General features: G+C 43.7%; 1 protein-coding gene across 2 annotated transcripts in view; it reads right to left on the bottom strand.

The window, feature by feature from the left end:
- LOC122565385 (guanine nucleotide-binding protein subunit alpha-11-like) overlaps positions 1 to 11537 on the bottom strand; it is an 81111-nt gene extending 69574 nt beyond the window's left edge. The window contains exon 1 of one of the 2 annotated variants that reach the window (XM_043721313.1): positions 11312 to 11537. In XM_043721313.1, the coding sequence (XP_043577248.1) occupies positions 11312 to 11465 (154 nt within the window). In that variant the 5' untranslated portion in view covers positions 11466 to 11537. Of the gene's footprint in view, positions 1 to 5846; positions 5924 to 11311 lie in introns of those variants that run through there. The other variant, XM_043721314.1, reaches the window with a different exon arrangement.
- Positions 11538 to 11752: the final 215 nt, after the last annotated feature.

Here is an 11752-nt window from a genome sequence, read left to right as displayed (position 1 = left end):
GAAGGTGAGGGAGAAGGTGATAGGTCGGAGAGGAAGGTGGAGTGGATAGGTGGGAAAGACAACGGACAGGTCAGGAGGGTGGTGCTGAGTTGGATGCTTGGGACAGGGATAATGTGGGGGAGGGAAAATGAGGAAACTGGTGAAATCCACATTGATCCCATGTGGTTGCAGGGTCCAAAGGCAGAAGATGACACGTTCTTCCTCCAGGCATCGGATGGTAAGGGTTTGGCGATAGGGCAGGCCCATGAGTTGCATGTCCTTGGCAGATTGCAAGGGGGAGTTGAAGTGTTCAGACACGGAGTGGTGGGGTTGGTTGCTGTGGGTGTCCCAGAGACGTTCTCTGAAATGGTCAACAAGTTGGAGGCCTGTCTCCCTGATGTAGAGGTGAACACATTGGGTGCAACAGATACAGAAGATGATATTGGTAGAGGTACAGGTAAATTTCAGGTTGGATGTGGAATGATCCTTTGAGGCCTTGGAAGGAGGTGAGGAGAAGGCCTAGGTGCAGGTCTCAGGAATGCTGATAGGGGTAGGGAGGGAAATATATCTCTGGTGGTGGGGCCATTTGTAGGTGACAGAGGATCATGTGATGTATAGGGAGGTTAATGGGATGGAAGGTGAGGACCAGGAGGTTCTGTCCTTGTTGCGTTGGGAAGGGTGGGATTCAAGGGTGGAGGTGTGGGAAGTGGAGGAGATGCACTGGAGGGCATTGTTGACCACGTGAGAGCGGAAATTACAATCTTGGAAAAAGGAGTTTTCAAAGATGAAATTGGTCATCCTAGAAACAGATGCGGCGGAGGCGGAGGAATTGGGAATAACGGATGGTGTTTTACAGAAGTAGGGTGGGAGCAGGTACAGTCTAGGTAGCTGTGGGTGTCGGTGGGCTTGTAGTAGATGTTCGTGGTTAGTCAGTCGCTGGGGATGGAGATGCAGAAGTCCAGGAAGGGGAGGGAGGTTCTGAGATGGTCCAGATGAATTTAAGGTTGGGGTGGAGTGTGTTGGTGAAGTTGATAAACTGTTCAACATCCTTGTGGGAGCACGTGGTTGCGCCAATACAGTCATCGATGTAGCAGTGGAACAGGTGGGAGATGGTGCCGCTGTAGTTGTGGAAGATAGATTTTCCACGTACCCGACAAAGAAGCAGGCATAGCTGGGTCCCACGCAGGTGCCCATGGCTACCTCTTTGGTTTGGAGGAAGTGAAAGGATTGGAAGGAGAAGTTGTTAAGGGTGGGGACCAGTTCAGCCAGGTGGATGAGGGTGTCAGTGGAAGGGTACTGGTTGGGACGGCGTGAGAAGAGGAAAAAGAGGGCTTGGAGGCCTTTATCGTGCTGGATGGATGTGTACAGGGATTGGACATCCATAGTGAAGATGAGGCATTGGGGGCCAGGAAAACGTAAGTCTTGGAGGAGGTGAAGAGTGTTGGTGGTGTCCCGAATATAGGTGGGGAGTTCCTGGACTAAGGGGGTATCTCTGGGACACCTGCACCAACCAACCCCACCACCTCTTGGCTGACCACTTCAATCTGCCAAGGACATGCAGCTCCTGGGCCTCCTCCATTTCCAAACCCTTACCACCCAACACATGGAGTAAGAACGCCTCATCTTCTGCCTTAGAACCCTCCAATCACACGGGATCAATGTGGATTTCACCAGTTTCCTCATTTCCCCTCCACCCACCTTATCCCAGCCCAAGCATCCAACTCAGCACTGCCCTGCTGACCTCTCCATCGTCTTTCCCATCTATCCGCTCCACACTCCTCTCCGACCTATCACCTGACCTCCCAACTTCATCTATCTATTGCATTCTCAGCTATCTTTCCGCCCCCCCACCCCTACCCCCTCCCATTCTCTCAGCCACCCTGGCCCACATGCCTCATTCCTGATGAAGGGCTTATGCCCAAAACATCCATTCTCCGGCTCCTCAGATGCTGCCTTACCTGCTGTGCTTTTCCAGTGCCATACTCTGAACTCCAGCCTCTGCAATCCTCACTTTCTCCCAGCAGGGTGTAGACTGCTGGGGGAGATAGGATCATGATTGTTCAGATTAAGTGAATGGAATGTGAGAATAGCAGAACAATGGTATTTCTAAATGCCAGACTGGAAAGAACAGAGAGTCCCACAAAAGTGAGGAAAGGATGTGAATATTTAGTTGCCATTCCCTCATTTTCCATTATTAATTCCCCAACCTCACTCTAAAAGACCAAAGCTCACTTTGGTTATGCTTTTTCTTTTTGGAATACCATAGAAACTATCTTCTTTTTATATTTCTAGCTGGTTTTCTGTTGTACTCTAATTTCCCCTTTCTTTTTAATCTTTTAGTTACTCTCTGCTATTGTGTGTATCAAGTCCAGTTTTTGACTTGCCACTCATCTTTGTAAAAGGATGCATTTTTGCTTTCTGCTCCTTTAACCTCCTTAAAAAGCCAGGGATGTATTTTTTTCTGTGTATTCTGAAATATCTCCTCAAAATAAGTGCTATTGTATTATTGCCAACCCTTAATCTAATTTCCTAGTTCATGTTAGCTGCTCAGTCTTGTAACAAAGCTGCTCCTTTAACAAGATTACGCTGTCCTAGGCATTTTTTTTAGAGGTCATAAATGGCACAGACTCTGAAAAGTCTGGGGTGTAGTGTTTTAGGGCAAATTTGATAATAGCTAACAGATACTGCCTCAGGCAGAGGCTTTGAAGTTAAAAATAAAACACTTGTACAATGAAAGGTGTGTGGCCAGTTCTCCCAGCTCAACTTTTCTCTGGTTTGTTTTTTTTTAGCAGTGGTGTGAAGAATAGCTATTGGACCCAAAGAAACAGATCCAAGCTGGTAATCTCTCACTCTCTGACTTCTCTCCTGTAAGACCCTGTGTTTGATTTTACCTTTTGTGTCAAAGGGGTGTTTATGGGGATTGTTGCAAGTATTTGGAACAGCATCATTAGTTGGGCTCGTTTGTTGGATTATTGGTTAGGATACGTTATTCGGTATTCTGTTTTCTGTTCTTTGTGTTTCATTCAGTAATCTTGTAAATAAGTTCTGTTTTGTTTAAAACTAAGTGGTTTGACCAACTGATTCTCTCCTGGAATACCCACGTTACACCTACCTAAAACACCTTGCAAAGTTAGGATCTGGGCTACCTTCTTGAAATGTTTTGAGGCGGTCTGGCCTGGTCCATAACAAATTGGGAGCTTGTCTGGGATTTTCTTTTTAGTTCCAAATTGGGATTAGAGTTGTTAGACTCGAAAGCAGTGAGTGGTATGTGTTAGTGCCTTTTGTTATGGGTGTTGGTTTGGTTGGTTTAAACAGTGTTTGGGATAGCAATGGCTCTTTCAATCACCAAGAGTTTTCTAGGGGTGGAAGAAGTGACCTTGAGAGTTTTATAAAAGGTGATTAAGGGTCTAGATTAGCGTGGTGCTGGAAAAGCACAGCAGTTCAGGCAGCATCCAAGGAGCAGTAAAATCAACGTTTCGGGCAAAAGCCCTTCATCAGGGATACTGGAGGTGATTAAGGCCAAGCTGCTGGAATTAGCAGACAAGCTGGGGGTGGAGCTGCCTCCTTCCATGAGGAAAGGAGAGATAATTACGGCAGTCGCTCAGCATTTAAAGTTGCTGGAAACACCATCAGAACCTTTAGAGATGGTTATAGTTCAACTGAAAATGAAGCAGCTTGAGTTAGAGGCGAGAGACAAGGAATTACGATTCAAAGTAGAGAAAAGAGAAAAAGAACGAATTGCTTCAGCAGAAAAGAGAGAAAGAGAGAGTTTGAACTTCACAAATTGGCACTTTGACAGGAGTTCAAAAATTCACTTTGTGAAGTAGGGAGAATTCATGTGGAAGAGCAGAGAGTTAAAACGGCAAGATTAGCAGCTGAAATGCCTGATGGTTATGAGTTGGCCAATAAAGTTAAGTTTGGCTTCTAGAATCAATTTCATTCCATGAGGCATCGAGATTGAGGAAAAGAGAAATCATCACTTGGAAAGGGAAAGGTAGATCTCGGTGAAGATCATAAGGATACCTTACCACAGGGTAAAGATGAAACCCTTGAAGGGGACAGAGAAGTTAAAAAACTCCGGTGTTTTTACTGCAATAAAGTAAGTTACATGAAATCACAGTATTGGTGGGCTAGGAGAAGCACTGGGAAGCCAGATGTCTGAAAATAGGATAAACCAGCGAATTTTGTTGGAATGGTAATGGAAAGCACATGGAGGCTAGAAAGCTGCACCAGAATGTACAACCTGGTCGGAGGTTGGTTAAGAAGGAAGTGCCAGATCTTCTTAAACCATATTCCTGGTAGGTAGAGTTTATTAGCAAACGCCAGGAGTAGCAGATAAAGAGGTTACAATATTAAGTGGTACAGGGTCCTCTCAATCTGTGACGTTGAAAGATGAGGAGATATGTACTTCTGAAGGACTATTGCCAGAAAAGGTACTAGTAACAGGAATTCAAGGTGAGACAAGAAGCGCTCAATTATGTAAAGTGAGGTTAGAGTGTCCAGGGAAGAGTGGAGAATTTGTGATAGGAGTACTGGACAAACTGTCAGCTCCAGGAATACAATTTTTCTTGTTAATGACATAGCTGATTCACTGGTAGGAGTGCTGCCTACTGTGGTTAAAAAGCCAGTGGAAATTCAGGCAACTGAACTATTGCAGGACACATATTCTGGAATTTTTCCCAACTGTGTGATAATTGTACTTATTTAAGTTTAAAAGTCTAGTTTTCGATCTGCGCTTCTTTCCCTTACAGTCAATATGAAATTCAATCATATTATGATCACTGTCATTTAGTGGGTGGTGGTGGAGTATTTCATTTTGAGATAATTAAATAATCCTGTCTCATTCCACGATACCAGATCTAGCACAAAAAAACCCCCAAAAGAACTGCAGATGCTGTAAATGAGAAACTAAAACAGAAATTGCTGGAAAATGTCAGCAAGTCTGGCAGCAACTGTGGAGAGAAATCAGAGTTAACGTTTCAGGCCCAATGACCCTTCTTCAGAACTGATGGTAACTAGGAAAAAGTTGTTTTTTTATGCAGATGATGAGGTGGATGGAGGGGGTAAGGAGTAAACAATACATAAATAAAGGAGCAAATAACAGTCTTCCTAGGAGAATGAATAACTGGTAATAGAGATGATTTGTAGCCAACAATGGTTTGTGTGTAATAGCAAACCACGTGATAACAAAGCTTGGTGTGTGGAGGTTGGGGGTAGGGGCATGGGACAAGGTGCGTCAAGCCCTAAAATTGCTGAACTCAATATTGAGTCCAGAAGGCTGTAGAGTTCCCAAGAGGAAAAACAGTTCCTGTTCTTCCAGCTTACACTGAGCTTCACTGGAGCACCGCAGAAAGCTTGTGACAGAGATGTTGGCCAGAGAACAAGGTGATCTCTTAAAGTGGCAGGCAACTGGAAGCTCAGGGTCTTTTTTGTGAATATAATGTATCTGTTCTGGAAGGCAGCCACCCAGTTTATGTTTGTTTCCCCAGTTTCAAGGTCTCCTGTCTCTATTATACCAAACCCTTCACCTTTTCCTAGTTTGGGGTAGTATCTTATGTCTTCACTTTGTGTGGGCTTTCAAATTGAAATAAAAATACATTAAACATGAAAGTTTACACATAAATTATGTCACATAGAATTCTGGCAAAATAGCATCAAAATCTGGATGAACATTACTGTAAAATCAATATAGCAAATGGTACCAAGAGACTCCTAGCAAATCCTTGTCTGTAATCTCACTAAATTCCCATTGATCAATGATCAATCACTCAGGCTAGATCATTTTCCAAATGTGGTCACATTATCCCAACTGCAGTGTCTGGTAAAGAGGACAGTGCCTTATATCCAGAAGTAACCCTCATCCTTACCTTGAGCACCATGTCAGCGATAGGGTCTTTTCCTCTGTACTCAGAAAAGATTGTGCACAAACTGTGCAAGATTTTTCTCTTCCGATTTCTTCAAACTGCTGCCCATATGACCCCATACATATTTCAATTATGTCCACCATACCAAGTCGCTTTGATATTCATTTCTAGCAATGATAAACTTATTTTATTACCCACATCCTAGTTCCTTGTAATTACAGTCTTCATTTTATTATCTATATCCTGGTTTCCTTCACTTGCAAACCTTTGGACATTAACTGTCCATTTGTGCAACTCCCAAAGAAGCTTTAAATTCCAATTGTATGATATACAACACTGAGCTGTTTCTGTTACGCATTGTTCTCTTCTCACCCAGTGATGACTTATGAGTTTCAGTTTTGTCCTAAAAATCAGTCTTGACCAGAGTTTTGGAGTTTTGTAGACACTGTTACTATTAGAATGCAATAAAGACCCTGACCCATACCTGAATTTATAATTACTTGCTCAAAATCATTTTTCTTTGCATCCAGTCTGTTGGACTGCAGCACACAGTTACTTCAGACTGCTTTCCTGTTAAGTACTTGCTTACACAGGGAAGTAGGTCTTTACTTTCCACTTTTTTCACATGTTCTCACAGAGTCAAGCTAGCAAGTTCAGTAAAGGTCACTTTCTTAATGCTACTGTGTCTTATACATGTTCGCATAGCACAGCAGGGATAGTTGCAGTCATAATATGCAAGTGAAAATGTATTAGATACACTGTCATTTCAATTACTTTCATCAATATTACACTGTGAAAGCTGGCTGTGTGCATTTTGACTGCTGTGATTCCTGCATCACAGTGACGACACTGCATTGAGATGCCCTGTTAATCTGAAGGGTGCTATGTAAATGCAATTGTTCTGTGATAACTCATGACTCCCTAGCTCAGAGGTAAGATTACCATCTCTTAGCTGAGGCACAGTTTACTATGAAACACAGCTGCAAGTCCACCATCATTATAAAAACATTTCAAGAAGAAATTCAATTTACCCATTGTTTTACCATAGAGATCAGAGAAACAAATGGGGTGTCTGATGTAAAACTGTGCTGTAGATGTTACGTACGTTTGCTTATTAGCACCAAATGTTTTGGACATGTTAGTTCGCATATGCCAGAGATGTTTAAAAGGAGCATCATTATTGTATTGGAAAGTGTGAAGCAACTGCAGCTGAGGAACAGCCTTCTCTGAAGACACTCTGCTAAACAAAGCCAAGTTGGCTGCTGGAGCAAGTTCAGACTGCTACAAATTCCAAATGTACAGAAGAATAGTCAGATTTCTTGACTTCGTTCCTTTGCCTTTTCAATTATAAATGAACATAGACAGTCTTTGGAGGCAGCTGCATTCTGCAACATCAAATTAATTTCTTCCTGGCCATGTTGTAACACGCACCACTGATACAAAACTGAGATGTTGTCTGGAATTATCACAGATGAACAAACAGTGCTAGTTCCTTGTTAGACTTGTACTTAGACATTTTCTATGGGGATTTGGATGGCAGCTTACTGTCATCCCAACATTAAACACGGGCCTGTGGGACTTATGTGAAATTTTCTACATCTCCATACATAATCAGACTAAAGAGCTAAGAAACAGCATGAGAAACAGTTGGTGCCAGGTAAATTAGTGCATTCATTATCAAATCAGAGATGGAACGTGGAATAAAGAAATGCATAGAAAATTATATTAAAGTTGAAAGAGATAAAAGAGACAGAAAGCAGAGTTTTTAAAAACAAGTATTATTTGCAATTATTTGAATCTCCAACCATAATTAGATGTTGCAGGTTTGAAACTCCACGTTTGTAGAAGGTAATTTTCAGTGCCAGGAAGAATATTTGGCAATTAAGATTTACCGTGCTATTAAAGGGTGATTATACTGAAATAACAAGCCCTAACTTGTATTTTCGTGAGTTTCATCATTATCTACAGCACCAGAACAGCAACCTCTCATTGCTGAATATAATTAGATGATGAGCTTGATGCTGAGATGTTGTTTAGAGGAAGTACATTCAAGAACATTGCATTATAAAAACGGAAAGTACTGGAGAAACTCAGCAAGCCTGTGGAGAGAAAAGCAAGAAAGAGAGAGAGGGAGTTAATGTTTCCAGTCCGACATGAGTTCAAATACGAGTTCCAAAAAAGAGTCATATTGGACCAACATTACATTTACCGCAGCTGTTCAAAAAGGCAGCTCATCAAAGATCAAGAGCAATCAGGGACGGGCTTTAAATGCTGGCATTGCCTGCAACACTCCTATCCCAAGAATAAAATGGAACGAAAAGACGCAGACTCTGTCACATGTGAAAAACCACTCTATCCAGGCTGTAGTTAAGTTATGGTCAAGAGTGTGGTGCTGGAAAGGCACAGCAGGTCAGCCAGCATCCGAGGAGGAGGAGAATCGATGTTTCGGGCATAAGCCCTTCAAGAGCCACTCATTCCTGGTGAAGGACTTATGCCTGAAACGTTGATTCTCCTGCTCCTCGGATGCTGGCTGACCTGCTGTGCTTTTCCAGCACCACACTCTCGACTCTGACCTCCAGCATCTACAGTCCTCACTATCTCCCCATAGTTAAACTATGTCTATTCCAGCTCAGCAGTGCATCCTGGGTGCAATGCGGCCCTGTGCTTTGTTCAATTTTGGTGCACAGAAAGGAGCCTTGAAGCCATGTAAACCATATTGTTGTAACTGTATTGATATGAACACCCCAATCATCCGCATTCAAATCAGAAAGTGAGGCACAATATTCTCACCTCAATTAATTCACTCCTGTGACTGGGCAATTAACCTGTAGGGGTTCATAACCCTTATTAGGTTAAAAATGCCAGGAAGGTGCCAGGTTTTCACCCAAGTCTGGAGTCCAGTTAGCTAATCCTAATTAAAGCAGCAGCTAGACTGTCTCAAATTGCCTCAGCCGCTGATGCTAGGGCAAGCAGGAGGGGTCCAGGTGTCTGTTTCCCATTGTTATCTCTGACCCACTTCACTCCCCTGCTGGGAAATGTGTATGTGAGTATTGGGTGAGAGCAGGATTTAGCTTAATTCTGTGACTCCCTGAAGCTGAATTCCTGCCAAGGTTCACTGACCAGAAAGAGGTCTCATTGAAAACCACACCCTATAATGAGTCAAAAGCTGTGTGAAGGGGTGGAAAGAAGCCAAGCACGCTGTCTTTTTAAAAGTAAACCTTTACGTTCATTACAGCAGTTACAGGTACTTTCCAGCAAGTTTTAAAGGTGAACAGAATGTTGTGGCAAAATGTATGAATGCGAAATAAGGTTTATTTAAAATCTGAATAGATTAAAAGAAATAATTATTATTGCTGGATTGAGGACTTGAGTCCTTTTCTCAGCCTATAAAATAAGTGATAACTGAAAATGTCCCCGTCCGCACACCCCTAGTTATCCAGCTGTGTGGCACCCTACTCTGGCACTGGGTGAGGCTCGGCCTCTGCAGCTGGTAGTGCTGTAGGAGCTGCTTCCTTTCTGAGTTTGTGATGTTCCAATCTGGGTCCTTCCATGGGTAAAGGGAAGAGAAACTCTGGTTGCAATTATGTTCCAGCTATTGGTTTGTGAATTGTGTGGGGCAGCCTTCTATAGAAGGTAAACAGGCCTGAAGCTGACTAGCAATGTCTGTTTTGGTTCATTTTGCCAGTGATCTAATTTTTGACATAAGGTGAGGGTGGGCGTATCCCATCTGATCCAAACATTGAAAGATATTCCCAGGCAATGCATCAACCATACACAGATATCCAAAGTAACTTTGTATTGTGGCTTCACACATGGCCAGAGACATGTTAAAGACAACAGAACCTCTGCTGAGATCTGGTGCTATTTGACTGCAGTTTGGGGCACTTTGGATTGACAAAAATGTTTTTCACATCAACATGCGTGTGATGACATGTCATCAGTGGCTCAGAAGGAGCCCTGATTTCCTCTGAGTCATAGATTGTGGATTCAAGATCTACTCATGGGTCATCAGTCTGTAATCCAGGCTGATACTGCTAGTACAGTACTGATGGAGTGGCGTGCCTTCTTTTGGATGAGATATTAAACCAAGCTCCTTTTCCCTGCTCAGATACATGAAAGGTCTGTTCCTAAGGAAGTCTCCCTGGTGTCCAAGGCCAATATTCATCTCTTGGTTTGGAGACGCCGGTGTTGGACTGGGGAGTACAAACTTAAAAATCACACAACACCAGGTTATAGTCCAATAGGTTTATTTGGAAGCACTAGCTTTCGGAGTAGATTACTTACAGTGTGGAAACAGGCCCTTCAGCCCAACAAGTCCACACCGACCTGCCGAAGCACAATCCACCCAGACCCATTCCCCTACACCTAACACTACAGGCAATTTAGCATGGCCAATTCACCTAGCCTGCACAGCTTTGGACTGTGGGAGGAAACTGGAGCACCCGGAGGAAACCCACACAGACATGGGGAGAATGTACAAACTCCACACAGAGAGTCGCCTGAGGCGGGAATTGAACCTAGGTGTCTGGCGCTGTGAGGCAGCAGTGCTTACCACTGTGCCACCATGCCGCCCACTAAGTACTGCTCACCTGATGAAGGAGCAGCGCTCCGAAAGCTCGTGCTTCTAAATAAACCTGTTGGACTATAACCTAGTGTTGTGTGATTTTTAATAATATTCATCCCACAACTGACAACCAAAAGTTGCTTCTCTCACCATCAGGGAATGGCTGCTGGTTGGAGCTTCCTCTGGGCGAGTTGGCTCCTGCGGTAACTACACATCAAGGAGCATTTCAGCGCCTTTAAAGCATTTTGTGAAGTTCACAGAAATGCAATTCTCTCTGCACCCCCCGCCCCCACAACATGTGTAACATCTTTATTCAGAGCTGATTCAAGACCAATGTTCCAGTTTACTTTACGCAGCAGAGAGAGAGAAAAATCAGCAAAACACGTGCTAACTCTCACAACACAAAAGAAATGCTGGAAATCACAGCTGGCCAGTCAGCCTGTGATCTCCAGCGTTTGCTGTTTTCTGTACAAATTCCAGCATCTGCAGTCATTTGCTCCCATGTTTCGTACATGTGACACCTTTCAAAACATAACTGTGTTTTATGTTGTCGTTTCTGTTCCCTTTAGGGTTGTATGTTGGACATGGATACACAGGGATCACCCAGGAACAGCAAAGCTTTCAGCCTTTTCGCGCCTGAGATCCCCACCCACGTGCGAAGTTCTGGCGATTAGGAACTCAAATTCGTAAACCCTAAACTGCAAGGTGGGAGATTCTGTCTTACTTTCGACTTTTTCAGCGAAATCCTTGGCAAACTCTTCCCTTTGCCCCGAAAAGGGATAGTTCAGTGGACGTTTCAGACCTCAGTGTACAACATGAAGTAACGTTATTAATGAATAAGTGAAAGGAAGCGCTTGGGGTCTGGGCAGAGGGTAAATTTCACGAAGTCTCTCTCTGCACTTACCCAGCAGCAGGAGTTTGAGTTCTCGCTTCCGTCTCTGTTTCTGTTGTTTTAACGCCTTGTTGATTTTTTTGTTGATGTCAAACGCCACTTTCTCGTCCTCGGAGAGACAGCAGAAACAGCGGCGACAGGATAGACAGCGCCAACACGAAGCCATCCCTGGTTCGTTCACATACAGCTGAAACTCAGCAAACACCTCCTGGCGAAACTTCCCTGAACTCGGGCAGCAGAGCTGTCAGCCAGAGAGAGAGAGAGAGCAATGCTTCACATCTCCCAGAATGGCTCAAAACTTCACTCCTTTCACAAGAAGCGAAGCACCGAGAGAGAGAGGGAGGCCGAATCTAACTCCTTTAAAACTCGCGGATTGGAAGCAAACCTCAAATATTTCACACGAACTAGCAGGGGCCAGGAGTCAGGGTCACGCCCACGGTGAAATCATATTTA

Source organism: Chiloscyllium plagiosum, chromosome 31 (genome assembly GCF_004010195.1).
Source record: "Chiloscyllium plagiosum isolate BGI_BamShark_2017 chromosome 31, ASM401019v2, whole genome shotgun sequence".
Lineage (NCBI taxonomy): Eukaryota > Metazoa > Chordata > Chondrichthyes > Orectolobiformes > Hemiscylliidae > Chiloscyllium > Chiloscyllium plagiosum.
The sequence above is the reverse complement of the archived record's forward strand: the minus strand, read 5'-3'. Positions and strand labels throughout refer to the sequence as shown.